At 45.9% G+C, this 16595-nt stretch overlaps 1 protein-coding gene across 4 annotated transcripts in view; it reads left to right on the top strand.

Moving 5' to 3' along the window:
• The window catches only part of LANCL1 (LanC like glutathione S-transferase 1), a 119816-nt gene that overhangs the window by 58589 nt on the left and 44632 nt on the right, over positions 1-16595 (top strand). The window contains exons 1-2 of one of the 4 annotated variants that reach the window (XM_088474086.1): positions 9893-9971; positions 15022-15111. In XM_088474086.1, coding sequence (XP_088330212.1) covers positions 15034-15111 — 78 coding nt within the window. In that variant the 5' untranslated portion in view covers positions 9893-9971; positions 15022-15033. Of the gene's footprint in view, positions 1-9892; positions 10042-10069; positions 10173-15021; positions 15112-16595 lie in introns of those variants that run through there. The other 3 variants (XM_088474089.1, XM_088474090.1, XM_088474087.1) reach the window with 3 other exon arrangements.

Genomic DNA, 16595 nt, shown 5'->3' on the forward strand with positions numbered 1-16595 from the left:
GTGTTACATTTCTGTGCCTCAGGATCATTTCAAACAACGGTGGGAATAGTGGCGGGCATCTCCCAATCCTCCTTTTCCCGGATCCTGAGGGCAGTGATGGAGGCACTTTTCAAGCACCTCCATCATTTTATTAAAATGCCTTTGGATATGGGTGCCCTTAGTGTGGCCAAGGCCAATTTTTACCAAATAGCTGGCTTCCCACACATCATAGGGGTTGTGGATGGTACTCACATACCACTTCAGCCTCCAGCACGGCTGGAGGCAATATTTAAAAACCGTAAACACTATCACTCCCTGAATGTAATGGTGGTATGTGATGCCTCCCTCCAGATCCTGTCCCTGAATGCTAAATTACCAGGAAGTGCTCATGACTCCTTCGTCATCCGGCAATCAGGGATATGGCAGAAATTAACCAACCTACAAGCTGGTGATGCGTGGCTTCTGGGTAAGTGGAGACCTTTAGTACATAACAATGTTAAGCTTGATACACAGTGGTCCTGATGTTGGCTAATTTTTTTCACAGGAGACAGTGGATACCCTTGCATGTCCTGGCTGCTCACTCCTTATTTGGCTCCCACACCAGGGCCACAAAGTGCATATAATTCCGCACTTACAGCCACCAGGCAAGTGGTGGAGCGCTGTATCGGCCTTTTAAAAGGGCGATTCAGATGCCTCCACCGCTCTGGTGGCGAGCTCATGTATGTGCCGGATATGGTGTCTAAAATTGTGGTCCTGTGTGGGATATTTCACAACATTGCCATAAGGAGTGGTGTCCCAATGCAGCCAGAGGATGCCTTACCTGAGGATGGCCCCCCCGAGGTTGGTCGTAGGTCAGTATGTGGGGGGGCCATACGCGATGATGTGGTGGCCAGATTTTTTAGGTAAGTTGTAACAAAAGTACAGTGTTTATACCTAATGTGTTTGTGTTTGTTTGCGAACATCTAATTTTGTGTTTTTTTTCTCACCATCTTCTGTTTGTTCACATAATCTTTGGCACTCCAACGCTCACTACTTCCTGCTACCCTTACCAAACCTGGATCTGGTCCTTTTGGGCATATATTCTGGAACCCATATTGCAACGCCATGTTTGTGGAATCATGTTGGCATGGTCCTTCGTCAACCAGTTCTTGATTTTTTGTTTTTAGTTAATTATTTCTTGGTATGTGTTGTATTTGAATTTATCACTGTGTTCTTTTTTTGGGAGTGACCACTTTGTTTTCTCTGTTATGTTGTGAATAAATGTTTGGAGAGTGAAATGGTCTTCCTTTTTTGGGACGTTAACAGCAAGTGTAACCAGGTTAACACAAGTTACATTTGACTAAGGGGTAATCCAGTACTGACGCCAGTTGAGCTAAACTGAAATATGTTTTCAGATTCCCAACCCACACCCAAAGGAAGCCTGGCCCAACCTTGGGATTTGTAAGATTGGCCTAAGCAGCTTGCGCACCAACTAGGAACCTGTAAAATGTCGAAATATGTAATTGACACTACACCCAAAAAGGGAAATGACATTGTTACTGTTATGTGTTTCTTGTGTCTGTTTGACATACAAAGACAAAACACAATCTAACTTTTAAAAAAGGGAAATCCTTGCAGGAACAGTCTACTTATGTCATGCTAAACTATCTTGGTTTTGGATTTAAAAAATGAGCCAGAACGTATATTTGTCAGAATAAATTTATTTAGAAACGATAACAAAAATAAAAAAACTACTGGCGAAGGAGGCCAGACAGCCGGTCGAGGGCCACCAGAATGCCGATTACTTGTTGCCGCATCTGGCCAACACAATCCGCCACCTCTTGCCGACGCCTCTGTTCCTCTGTGGGTGAGAAAAGTGTGTGGGTTAATACAACAATAGGGAATCCACATTAAAAAAACAAAAACACAACGAAATCACTCCTAAACCGAAAAAAAAAAAAAAAAAGGGGGGGCTGGCAAAAATACAAGGCCTAGGTACAAATTCCCACAGGTATGATATGTGTATGTTGAAATCACCAGGAAGAGGTAAAGGCAAACTGCAAAATCACCAAAAGTCAAGCCACAAAAACACGAAGAAAGGCACGACACATGATTACATACAAACAGTTTGTGCTTTAAAAAAAAAAAAAATACAAACATACCGGGAGCCAAAACGGGAGCTCCGGAAATGCCTCCATGATCCTCCTCGGAGGATCCGTCAATCCCCAAAGAATGGGGAGGAGTTATGATGGACTCCGGGGAGGGGGTAATTGGAAGAGGGGTGGGTGGAGGAGAGGGGGAAGTGGGACGGAGGGGAAGGAGGCCCGACATTTCCGGGAGAGGGTCTGGGAAGGATGGGGAGGAGTGGGGAATAGGGGAAAGATTTGGGGTGGAGTGTTGGCTGGGGGTTGGGGATAGTGGCCGGGAACGCCGTCTGGACGGACGGTGACGGCGGAGTCTTGGCTGTCCCCCTAAAATATGACAAAGAAATTGCGGTTAGTTTCTGGACAAATCCGGGGACCAAAACTAAAAAAAAATAAAAACCCAAAAAATAAGCCAAATAGGAGTAGAATGAATAAATCAGAAATAGAGGGAAAACATGCACACGCAGATATGAGTACAAATAATAAATAGGACAGACACGAAAACATGCACACGCAGTTTGCACCACAAACACAAACATTAAAACCACAATACATAACACTTACTTTCCAGGATCTCCATGCGAAAGCATGCCAGCAAGCGGGGCGTTCGCCGTTGCAGGTCGGACCACCTGCGCTCCAGCTGCCCGATGTTGCGGCGTGAGCCGAAGGACCGCAGGCGGGACCGTGCCTCCGCATACGCGGAGCGCTTCTGCCGGTTGGTCATGGGTTGAGGTTGGCTGGTGATCCGGCGATCCATGACCTCCGTAAGCACCAGCAGCTCGCGCCTGGTGAATGCGGAGGCTCTCATGATGGCAATGGTGTTTTTCTTAAAAATCATTTTTGATAAAGTGTTTAAAAATTTTCTGATTGGCTAATGTATTTTGGAAATTAACAGGAGCAATTTTATTGGTTAGTGTATGAGTCATGTGTTCGACAGGGCCAGAAATCTCTGGAGAGTTATGATAGGCTTGATTCAGTGACATGCGTAAGCAAATTTAAATAAAGAAATGAACCCAGGGAAATATGCGGGGATCCACAGCAATAGAACAATTGTTTAATTGTGGTTCACATGTTTTTTGAACAATAAAAGCGAATGTTTCATCCGTACGTATTCTGCGGGTAAACACAAACACGGACAAGAGTAAAGTTTCTTGCATTGTGTTGAAAAAAAACAAACAATTAAGCTAATTGATACATTGATTGGCATGATACGATTGAGGGAGGTAGGCAGAATAAAGGAGCAGGTAATCGACATCTGACAAGGCCACTTCCTGTTTATACTTGTGCGTGCGTTCCTTTCAAGCCATTTCGGGGATGTACGCTCGCTATTTCGTACGCTTGTTAGTTAGAGGAGGGGTCGTCAGAGATTAGGGAGGAATTTTAAATGCGAACGAAAATACGAGCGAGCCATTGAATTTAAATATTTTTGTACGTACGCCTAACGTACGTGCGCTCGCTTGCGAGTGGGTCTGAATGAGGGCCTAAGTTAGCTAGATATGATCCAGGTCTATCACCCGTAGCATATTGTAAATGCGAAATAAATAGAATTTTATACTGGGCCTTGTCCATTAAGCAATCCTTCCATAATTTTTGTGCATCACACCATGCTTTTTTATTCGCTTCTGATCCGTCAGAAATATAGGCTAACTCTAAAGATTTGCAGGAAGCTTCCAGATCCACTTCAGTTTTTTTTATAAGAAAACTTTAAATTAGCAACTTTCTGAATTAAAGAACCTCTTAGAAATGACTAAGGGATCCCAAATAATTGCAGCAGATGCAGTGCCATTATTTAATAAAAAAAAATCTTTCCACGCGGCCTCTAATTCCGCCCCAGATCCCATACGTGACAACCAGAACTGGTTACATTTCCAGAATTGTTGACCCCGTTGTCTCTCCATGTCAAGACTCTCGGTAATAAACTTGATGTAACTAAAGCCATGTCAATCCTGGAAAACGATGAGTGTGTATAGGAGAAACAAGAATATTGTCTCACATTAGGATATCTCATCCTCCAGGCATCAATCAAGCCCATCCCCTGGACCATATTTGAAAAACCAGATCCCCTCCCCTGTGTACCTGAAGTAGACACTCTATGCCTGTCTAACAATGGTCTAGTATATTATTAAAATCTCCCAGGCACAAAGCAGGTGTGTCCGGGAACATGGCCAAAAATTCAGCCACCTTTTTGAGAACCTCAAGTGAGTATGGTGGTGGAATGTATACCGCCATTAATAGTACAGATACAAAGTTAATTTTGCATTTCAGGAACACATATCTACCCCATATATCACCCTGCACCTGCTCCATTGAAAATTGGACAGATTTACGCACTAATATGGACACACCCCTGGATGCAGAAGTGTGTGTAGAATGATATGTCCAGCCGATCCACGGCTTTTTCAAGGAAATCAATTTCCCACCAATCAAATGAGTCTCCGTCAGACAAATTATATCTGCAGCATACTGTTTCACAGAGGAGCCTTTCTAATGTATATTACACTCTGGGGCAGAGATGAAGGTATGTAAGTGACTCCCGTTATCTTGCACAGCTCTTTAGTACTTAAGTATCCCTCGCAGCGAGTTCAAACCTTCATCATCGGAGGCCATACGGCCACTGATGATGAATAGGCCCCTGTGTGGTCACTCACCAGTGTGTATGTGCTAGCTCTTATCCCCTGCCTGAACACGTGCTGCTACCTGCAAGCTGCTGCTGCTCCATCCACTCTGCAGTCCCGCACTGTGACCAGACTCCAGTCTGCACCTTTACTGGTCTGCGTTCAAGCTGCTGCTCTCAACTGATCTAAATCCAGTTCTATTGTTGCTACCATCGGTTCCAGCCTGGTTCAAGACTCAGGTCCCATTCCAATTTTATTGCTATCACTGGTCCCAGCCCAGTTCATGCCTCAAGTCCCATTTTGGTTCTGTTACAGTGTGGTCCCATTCCAGTTCTATCGCTGTTACCTCTAGTCCCAGTCTGGTCAAGCCTCCGGTTCCAGTCCGGTTTTGTTGCTGTTTCCTCCGGTCCCAATTCGGTTCCAGCCCTGCTCAAGCCTGAGTGTTACATTTTGGTTCCAGCCTGTGCAGTAGCCTGATGTCTCCTGGGTGTATCATAGACTATCCTTGTACTTCAAGTTCCAAGTCTTCAGCCTACAATGATCCTAACTTCAAGCAAGTCCTTTGAGTACAACTCTCCTGCTTAGTGCGATATCAAATCGTCCTTACCTGTATTACACTTCAGATTACTTTGCTGCTCAGAAAGTGTACTGATCATTCTCAGCATCACATCTCCGAATCTAGTTTTGGGACTCTCTACTCACCATACCACTGGTGTCACTATCAATGGTGGTTGTTGCTCTGAGGTTCCTCTCTGTGAGTGTTAGGATTTGTGCTGAGTCTCTGCTTCAGTGTATACTCCAGTTGCTGGTGACTGGGTACTGTATCTAGATTCCTCTTTGAGGGTGTAGGCTCCAGCTTCGGTAATTGGTTTGCAGCATCAGCTAGCAGATCCCAGACAGTCTACCGATATTCTGTATTACTCGCTGCTCTGTCCCCTGAGTTCTCAAACACTGGTTCTGTACCCATTTTCCTGTATTCAGGGTAAGGAGTTGAGTTCGACTCAAAAGGGTTCCAGGGGCAGACTGTGAGCCATTCAAAAACACACAGGATTACTCCTCCTAATGGACCTGTGTGAAACTCTTTAGTTTCTGATTTTGCCACACGTGTCGCCAGAGGGCCTAAACTCTCTTATTATTATTATTATTACATTTTATTAATAGGGCGCCACAAGTGGTCCGCAGCACCGTACATACAGTAAAGGGTACACAGAACATTACATTACAATACAGTAACCAAAATATAAACAGAACACAAGTAACAATTAGCAACACAATTCTCCATACACAGTACAGCTCTGAAGGTAAAGGCTGTCATAGAAGTGCTAGAGAAGAAGGCTGTATGACAGTGGGGAGGAGGACCCTGCTCCTAGGAGCTTACAGTCTAGGGGAGAGGGTAGACAGACAGATGACATGAGGCATGAGTGTGTAGAGGGGGACCTGAGTGCAGGAAGTAAGCAAGGTAGAGATGGCTGAGGCGGGAGGGACAGAGGACCTCATTCAGAGTCGGTCTTAAGCGGCCGCTCGGTCGTAGGGGAAAAGGGCCGGATATGCAAATGAAGCAATCGCGAGTTGCGGCCCTAAGATGGGATCGTTAGCTGAACGAGCGAGGGTAAGAAGCGGCCGTAAGACTAAAAATACGCCCCTTCTCGATCGCAACACACGTCATCTCCGGGGTTATGAGGATTAATCGAGACCATCGGGACCCATCGGAGCTGATCGCAGAGCTTAAGGCTGACCATACCCTCTCTTAAGCACTACGATCTAGTCAGTGTAAAAACCACCCATGTCACGTGTGCCATGACACTACTTTGTTAATAATGCACGCCCATTAAACTCCATTAGCATAGTCAGGCACGCCTGTGTTCGGACCACCATGCCTCCGTTCACAAGCACCTTCCCCTGTTACCACCCACAAACGGCTCATTCTGTCACTCAAACTAACGACCTGGCTGTGTTCAAGGAGAGAGAAATTTCCGATTGCAACAGCTAGTTTGTGCACGCGCATTGCGAATCTTACGCATGCGCAGTTTAGTGAACATCGCTGGGTATGACTGAGCGGCCACTTACGACCAACTCTGAATGAGGTCCAGAGACCTGGTAACATGGTTATGTGGCGGAAGGGTATGCTTTGGTGAACAGGTGGGTTTTCAGTGCACGTTTGAAGCTCTGCATGGCAGAGCAGCGGATGAATAGAGGCTCTTATGTCCAAGTGGGTGGCTGATTTTGGGAATATATAAAACTATCCAGAGATTGCTCACTGCAGAGGTTCCCAAACTTAGGGCCTGATTCAGACCCGCTCGCGAGCGCTGAGCGCACGCAAGCGGGTCGATGGTGGCCTAGTGCGCATGCGCAAGACCCGGCTAGCGACGGGGAAGCCGTCGCTCGGGGTCTCGCACCAAAGGGGGCGTGCTGTCGATGGTGATTGACATCACGCCCCCTTTGGTGGGGGTGCCGGGGGTCGTGGCTGCCCAGACGGAGGTGTTCCCATGGGAACGCCTACCGTCTGGGTCTGGCCCCACTGACATCACAAGTGGTAGAGCCAAAATCACTCCAGGGCTTGCGGTCACCGAGACCCTACCGCAGGGTCTCGTCGCAAGCCCGATGGTCGTGATGGTCTTGACCATCGCAACCATCTTTTTGGCCGCTTGCATATGCTGTGGGTGGTCACCAGGAGGCCGCTCTAAGTTTAGGTAGGACGGCCCTGATTCAGAGCGAGCGCTCTGGTCAGAGCGTCCGGCTCTGAATCAGGCCCTTGGTCCTCAAGGCACCCTTACAGTCCAGGATTTAAGGATATCCATGCTTGGCCACAGGTGATTCAATTAGTACTCAGTCAATTTGACTTAACCACCTGTGTTCAACCATGGCTATCTCTAAAACCTGAACTGTTGGGGTGCCTCGAGGACGCGTTCGGGAACCTCTGAGCTAATTTTAGCCAGTTGCTAGTCTGGCAAAAGATACATCAAAATAAAAAGCTACACACAAATTGACTGCGCTTAAATTGGTATTGAGCAACTTGTAAAAAGTATGATACTGTATAATTGCTTGTTTGATACAAATAATAGGCTTCTCATTACCATAAAAAATAAACATTTATTGGCACAAACAGTATTTAAATAGCAAAGTGCATATATATCCACAATATTAAAAAAGATAAGTAAATGATTGCTGCAATGTTCGGTATAATAATATATTCTGGGTATATCAGGGAGACTTTAGGGTAGAATGTTACCTCCAAGTATAATAATGCTCCATTTAGTAGTGGTCGGGAAAGTTTTGAAGAGGACAAGTGTAGTGTGGGAGGGCAGCCGGCCCGGCTTACTTATATAGATTGAGCCTCCAGTGCATTTGGAGGACGCAGTGTTCTGCCAAGTAGCTGCTCGTCCGGACCGCACGGGACACCTGTTGGATTTAATCACGAGCCGTATGCAGGCCTTCCTTTGGTGAACAGATCAGGTGCTGCGGCGGTCAGGGCTTAGCTCCCATGTAGTGCACTGTATAGATATGGAACAGCGGGTTTTCTCCGTATCAACGACCGGACATACAAGCAGCGGTCATTAGGGTCAGAGCGTTTCTCTCTCTCACAGATTGTACCATACCTCACAACAGTTGTAATTGCAGATTCGGAACTTCCGCACGTCTGAAATGCGCACGGCATCTATTCACCCTCTGCTCTGCCACGCAAAGCAGCGGTCAGAGTGATCTTCACTAACTTCCGCCAACCGCTGCCCGTGGGTGGGACAGCTGGGCAGACCCTGAATAACATGATTGTCCCGCCAAAAGCGGAACAGTTGGGGGGTATGGCGTTCTTAAGACAGTACAGTACCAGGGCCTGGCCCCACCCTCTATGGCGCTGCCCAGGATAGGGTAGGTGTAAGAGCTGATTTAAGTGCATACTTGCCTACCCTCCCGATTTGGCCGGGAGCCTCGGGGCCAAAATGATGCGAGCGCATGACCACGCCCCCCGCTCCGTCCACAACAGCCGGCCTTGCCCCCCCCTATTTTGCCGATCTGGCTGCCCCCTCCCGGGAAGGGGCAGCCAAAATGTCGGCATGTCTGTTTAAGTGATGACCGCTGCGCTGTCAGATGGAAAACACGGCGGCTTGATGCATCCGCATGAAGACGGGAATATAGTTGCATTAGCAATCCGTTAGCAAAATGCCTGCATTCCGAACGCGGACGCTTGCGAGTCAGAATCGGTCCCTCTGTCAATTCCATCCACTTTTCGCATACGCGAAAACGCAATGCAATGTAATAGGAGAAAATGATTCGCCTATGAATAGGTGGAGGAAAAAAAGTGCAAAATCACTATTTAGGGGTTCAAAGGTGAGGAAACCACTCAGCACCCTTGGGACAGCCCCCCAAAGGATAACTACGTAAAAAAAAACGAAAAAAAAGTGAGGAACACACCAAAAAATCACTTTGAAAAAGGGGGTAAAAAAGTGCAAAGTGTGGGTACAAACTTAAAAACTAGCGAAATAGACTTTTGGGGAGACTGCAAGTATGGGTGAGGTGTTTTTTGGATTGCAGGTGTTTGCTGAAGGTGCGTTTTTAACGTTTCTTATAACTTCACTTTACCAACTTTTAAATATGCTAGCACCCATTTCCAAGTACCCCAAATTTGACAGGACTACTTATTTTCTCCTAAAAATACTGTTTATGCCATTCTTCACCACTTGTGCAAAGACGCTAATTAGTGGAAATTGTGCGAACTTAAGTACCCCAAACTGTTCCATTAGGGCTAATTGGGCACTATTACATTGATCCCCAATGTTTTTGCATCTTTTTGGGGGGTTCAGGCTGATTTTCCCAGATTCAGACACCACTTTTCGCCTGTTCTGACTTTGCGTGTCTCCGCTTTCGCGCCTTTTGGAATTGAATAGGGCGAATTGCGGGTACGTTCACGATAAGTTTCCGCGGCTAAAAGACGCGATGTAGGCGAAAACTCCGGCAGGCGAAACTATATCGCGTATGCGAAACTAATTGAATATGGGCCTACATATGACAGAATAGTGTGAGGGAAGTGTCATGCATTGGAGAGTGTGTTATCATTGTCAACTTGTCTACAGTATATAATATATATCATTAGTTACAATACAACTGAGGGGATTTGTGTGGCTGCTATATCACTGTTGACCAGTGGGGGTCGCTGTGTATGAAGGCGCCTCCATGCAAGAGCGTCATACCATTCAAGTGGGCGTGGCCGAGAGACGCCGCTGCTGGCTTCACGCTGTCATCCTCTGCACTGCGTTTCCTTGTGAGTCCCGATGCATGATGGTCCGGTTCCGGGTCTTGTTGCCATAGGGAAGCGGTGCGGGAATGCGCGGGTAATAACCTGGCACACGTGCAGCTGGCTTGGGCCTGCTCTCCGTGCTGCACAGGACCGGGCCGGAGCTGTGGTACAGGTTGCTGTACAGCTGCTGCGCCCTGGGAGCGTCACTTGTTGCAGCACGCGCAGGTTTTCATACCCCACCACCACCCTATCATTATCAGGGGGATAGGGCTCCAGTCTGGGGTTATCTCAGTCAAAGATACAGATGTGTCCTCTTGCATCCTTGCAGCTCGCGCTGCAAACGTGCGCACGCATCGCCTCATGCGATTAGCCGCAGCTGCGCGTACGACGGTACGACACGCCATGCGCTGCGTTTGCACAATACACTCCTATGGGGTTGCAGGCGTTGCGAACGCAATGCGCATGGTGCGTTTTGCTGCACTAGCGGTAAAGATGCAACCGGACATGTCTATATGTTTCTGGGTGTGATCACATTGGGGGCTTGTGCGAATGATGGTGGGATCAGGCTGAAGCTGCCTTTGTTGTCCCCCATAACAGCCCCCCCCTCCCCCACCTCAAGGGGGCAATCTAGTTAGGTGCAACATTCAGTATGTTCCTAAATGGCTGCTGGGACCACCCCCTACAGTACATCGCTGATTTTGCCTCCCTCCCATAGAGCGTGCGCACAAAAATGGTGAATGTAATCACGCCCGCTAATTGAATCGACCCCTAAAAACTGAACTCCATTAGGGTCGTCCATTGAAACGTCTTTCGGTGGCTTTGCGGGACGGTCTCTAGCTGATTACTGCTCGCAGCTTATGTTGGTGCGAGCAGGAATGAGGCTGCCCTAATTTCGTCCTATCCAGGGCACCATTGTTTTTTTTTTTGCAGTTGCTTTGTGCAGCTGTTTTTCCTGGGTCTTGTTCCATCGCACGACCCTAGGCAAAAAACGATGCTCTGTGACGCTGCGGAGAGGGGCTGTGAGCGGGGGGACAAATCAGATGCGGCAATTGCAGAGTTTGCGATTACTCGTGGGTCCTCCTGCTCACCCTCACAGCGGCGACCTTTAAAGGTATGCCGGTTTGGGTGGTGGTAAGCTTTAAGGAACTATTGCTGCCGGCACACTTATTACTTAAGAATAATCCATCAGTAATGTATAATGTATTTTATTTCTATTTTTGTGTACTTTAGCTTAATAACGTTAGCAAATAGATAGGGATTTCTATTGGTAACATGTTTAAATCATATCTGTCATGAAATAAAAGCAATTTAAAATTCAAGTAAAATATTGTTGGTCAAACGTAAAATGTGTCTGGTCATAAAGCAAAAAGTTCTTTAAGGGCCATATGCAATTTGGAGCGAAAAGTCAGTATCGGCGATAATTTATCGCCGATGATGTAATTTTCGCTATTTTGACTTCTCCCCATATTCAATTTCAAATGCGAAAAGTCTTTGTTAAAAAAACGGGGATAAGTTTTCACCACTGTTTTAGCTGGTGAAAAAAGGGCAGAATTGGGGTTTGGGGTGCAGAATTAAAAAAAATAGCCTGCAGCCTTTGGAATGCCCCCTTAAAGTAATCTGTGTAAAAAAGTTTTTAAAAAGTCCCTCAGGACACCACAAAAAAGGTACTTTCATTTTGGGGGCGGAAAAAAAAATATTGGGGGACAAACTTCTAAACTAGCGAAAATCGATCCCGGGGGGGCTACTAAGTATGCGGCGGGTGTTATCTAGAATGCGGCTGGTTGCGGCAGGTGCATTTTTGAAGAATTTTTAAAAATCACTTTAGGGACTTAAAAATATGCTTGCACCCATTTTCATGTACCCCAAATTTGATGGGACTACTTATTTCCCCCCCCCCCCAAAAAAAAGCTAAGTGCTATTCTTCACAGGCGCATTTATGCACCTGCCACGGCTATTTTAAAACCCCATTTACCTTCAGCAGGCCAAACCGGGGGTACCCATAGTGATCCCCCGTGTCAGACCATCTTTTGGGGAGTGACAGGCTGATTTCCCCAAAAGTGACAGGACTTGACGATGCTTACCTTTCTGCCGGGTCCCGTTTTCACCGGATCCTAGACGCGCCCGATACTTTATCCCAGGAAAAACGGCGATGATGGCGAGAAGTCCGACCTCAAATTGAATATGGGCCAAAGGGTTTAAAGTTACTGTACCATAAAATCTGCAGTTTTACACACTGTACCTGTGATGCTTCCAATAGTCAAGGCCTTCAGTGTTCTGGTCTAGCAATGGCCGATCAGTGGTCCCGCATTGGTCTTTCGCAGTGGTTCTCAAACTCGGTCCTCAGGACCCCCAAACGGTTCACGTTTTCCAGGTGACCCAGCAGGTGCACAGGTGTATTCATTACTCACTGACACATTTTAAAAGATTCACAGGTGGAGTTAATTATCCTACTTGTGATTCTGTGAGGCCACTTGGAAAACATGCACTGTTTGGGGTCCTGAGGACCGAGTTTGAGAACCTGTGGTCTTTCGGATCAATGCAATACAGGTTGAGTCTCCCATATCCAAAATGCTTGGGACCAGGAGTATTTTGAATATTGGAATATTCCGTATTTTGGAATAATTGCATACCATAATGAAATATCTTGGGAAAGGGACCCAAATCTAAACACAGAATGCACTTATGTATTATATACACCTTATACACACAGCCTGAAGGTAATTTTATACAATATTTTTAATAATTTTGTGCCGTAAATATAGTTTGTACTTTGAACCATCAAAAAGCAAATGTTTCACTATCTCAGTCATGCTAAAAAAAAAATTCAGTATTTCGGAATATTTGGATATGGGAGACTGAACCTGTATTGCCATGTCTGCATTTAATGCACAAGATAATTGTGGAAATAATATCAGTCTCGAAAATCAATATTATTTTGATGCATGCTCCGTTGGGGGTTAGCTATAAATTGTGCCTGCCCAAAAGAGAATTTTTTTTGCTTTTGTTTAAAGTTAACGCTAACGCAGTGGAGCGGGAGACAATATATCGCAGCTGCGGAATTGTTGCCTTTGTGGGATCAGTATGAGGCCGTTGCTACGCCGCATGCAGTATTGTTATTGATGCTGATCACCTGTGAACCCACCATTTACATGTGTTTGGAATCTCACAAGTTGAAAGTCACTGTGTCTTCCACCTCCACCAAACGTCCTCTCCAATTAGCCTTTATTGCAACAAATCATTAGATTATGAAGATAAACGTAGTTTGCGTTGTCAGTTCAGTTAGGCTGGATGTGCCGCTGAGTATTGGTGTGATGCCATGTTACACTATGCGTGCGGGGCACAATTGGCACTATAGGGTTCCCGCAATGCATCATTCCAAAGCGTGGTGTACGGCACATCTCCGCTAAGTGCATTGACCCCCTACATGCCTAGTTTCAGCTACACACGAAGAAAGAATGTGCCCCAGCAATGAGGGCATGCTAACCCTAACACCCCCTTCCTGCACCCTAAACCTAACCCTCCCGGGGGGGGGCTGCCTAACCCTAACCCCCCCATACCCAAGCCTAACACCCTCCACGGGGGTGCCTAAACCTAACCCTGCCCCCCCACCCCACACAGACACGGCTAACGCTACCCCTGTCCCCGCTTTCCTTAGTTCGGGCGGCTGTTGGGATTACGTTGTCGGGCTAAAGATAGGTGTTGGGATTTGGACGCCTATCTTTAGTGCTAAGGGGCATATTCAATTAGGTGCGAAAAGTCCCGGACTTTTTGCCGACATCGCTGGTTTTCCATGCGAAAAAGTATCTCGCTCGTCCCGCTTATCCCCGTATTCAATTAGAAATCGGCAAAAACGGAACCCTGTGATTTCGGACCTGGCGAAAAGTGCTGTCAGATTTGGGGAAATCAGCCTGACACCCCCCAAAAGATGTACTGACATTTTGGATCACTATAGATACCCCCGAATAGGCCTGCTGAAGGTATTTGGGGTACTTAAATGCTCTCAGTAGCTGCTAATTAGCGTACTTGCACAAGTGGTGAAGAATAGCTTTTAGCAGGTTTTTTGCAGAAAATAAGTAGTCCCAGCAAATTTGGGGTACATGAAAATGGGTGCAAGGATATTTTAAAGTTGCTAAAGTGACGTTTTAAAAACCATTAAAAAATCCACCTGCCGCAAACACCTGCAAACTTAAAAACACCTGCCGCATACTTGGGGACCCCCCTGGAGTCTATTTCGCTAGTTTTTAAGTTTGTCCCCCAACTTTGGTATTTTTGCCCCAAAAATGAAAGAGCTTTTATGGAGTGTTAAGTTTATTTTAAACTTTTTAACACAGTTTACCTTTGGGGGACTGTCCCAAGGGTGCTGGGTGGTTTCTGGACGTTTGCACCCCAAAACCCCAATTCTGCACTGTTTTTCGACACCTATTCATAGGCTAAACTTTTTCGCCGGTTCCATTGCATTAAGTTTCCGCACCGGCGAAAAGTCTCCGGAAATTAATACAGAGGAAACTTTTCGCATGGCGAAATGACTTCACTCGCGATACTTTATCGCCGAAAATGGCTTTTCACACCTAACTGAATACGGCCCTAAGTCGGGATTTTGACGTCGGGATTCCGTCAGACGGCTTCTCCCGTGCGTCGACGTACTACCTACATCCCATACATACATATATACCTTTCTGAGTATATTTTCTAATATTTACACTTATAACCGAGTCCCGCACAACTGTGCATCTTATTTCTATGTATGATCACATGGAGGTAATCAGCAATGAATTTATCAGTAGGGGCCATTCAGCACTCTGGCAGCTCCCAGGTTCCGGGCTGAGCAGTGAAAGTTGGACCCCTTAGTATAATGTCTGCTGATTTGTAGCTGCGCTTCTAAAAAGCAACAGAGGGAAGATGGTAAAAAAAAAATGGAGACGGGCCTTAAGTCAGGCAGCGCCTCAGTTGTGTTCCTACCATATTCATAGGCCGCATACTGATTCAGCCCGTAGAATACTTATGTAGGCGGAGAGTATTAGACAAAAGGCTTTTTCTTTTGCTGATGGTGTAATTGCCGTTGCTTTCTTCTTAGTTTTCCTGAACCATGGACGTCAGAAATTTTCCTAATCCATTTCCAGATTACAGTAGTGGCGCCTCGAATGCGTTCGATATGACGGGACAGGTGAGATGAGCGTGTTAATATGTTCTTATTGATTTGCTGGCCGTGCTTATTGGTAGGGGATCAAAGTCAACACAATTTTTCCACTTTTCTAAATATTATTTCCCTGTCCCCCACACTTTGTTGTAAGACAAATAAGAAATGTATTATTAACCTATCTGCTTCTTTTTGATAAATAAACTGTATAAAAGTTGTTTCGAATACTGTATATATGTATGTACTAGCCGGAGATTTTGTCTGACATGTAAATTCACCTTACTTAAATTTAATAAATTTAGGGGGTGATACAGTTTAGGACAGAATTGCAAAGATGGACGCAGGCAGCTTTGTAATTCTGTCCTTGCTAATATGCAAATGCAGGAGGAGGTGTATGACACACCCCCTGTATGACACCCCCTGCTGCATTTGCAATCACAGAAGCTACCCCCTGCTACATTTGTACCCAAAAGCTAAGTGGCATTGTATGCTATCACATTACTTCTAAAGCTCCATACACGCGGAGCGGTCATACAACGATCAGATATCGCTGTCTGGTCGTCCCTCATATGCTGGATGTTCGATATCGAACATCCAACACATGCACCAACTCCCAAACGTCTATAACGATTGTTGATTGCGGGTCCCTATGGTAACCAGGCAAACCTGGTCGATACCGACCAGGTTGGCCTGCATGCATGGGCGATGATCGATATCGACTATCCGTGCCCGCGCCTCAACTATCGTTTGGGGGTTGGAAGGGCCCAAAAACAGGACGATATGATCGATAACGATATATCATTATTGTTCTTATCGTCCTGTTATATCTGACAGTGTGTACGCACCATAACTCTTCGGCAAGGGAAATTTTGTAAATTCAATTGAAAATGTTAATTTTTGATATGAAAATGGACTGGTTATTATCTCATCACAACCACATTAAAAATGTGTATTGTGATAATTATACCACTTTCTGTATATAATATATATATATATATATATATATATATTCAGTCTTTATTATATTATTAGCTCTTTCATACAAAATACTCATTGAAGGTAGTGGTCACCCTTCTTTGTGATCAGGTCAAACCTGATTGCTTCCTGCATTGCTTCCACCGTCTCCATGATCTTCCTGAATAGATTGTCACCAGCAGCCTGCTACGCCAATCTCCTAAACACTCCCTACAAATCCTTGCCTGCCGTTATCCTTTTTCTACTTCAGGGTCCATAGGGGTCCACAGGGTGACCTTGGGGTATAGCTGGATCCTCGGGCACCACGGAGTTAAAGCTTTTAGCTGCTCCCAGGATGCACTTGGGTCCAACCTCCCCTATACCCCGCCCCCGAGCCACAGGCACCTCAGTTTTAGATGGTGCCCGGCCGGAGTCGGGTCACCCTGCAGGGGGGGCTGCAGGAGCAGCCCCCTAAAGCTTTTTATTTAACTAGGTTAAATTTATTTTTACATTAGTTTTTTTTTTTTTTTTCTCCAGAGCGGCAGCGCTGGGCTGTC

Source organism: Taudactylus pleione, unplaced genomic scaffold (genome assembly GCF_031769625.1).
Source record: "Taudactylus pleione unplaced genomic scaffold, aTauple2 ptg000147l, whole genome shotgun sequence".
NCBI lineage: Eukaryota > Metazoa > Chordata > Amphibia > Anura > Myobatrachidae > Taudactylus > Taudactylus pleione.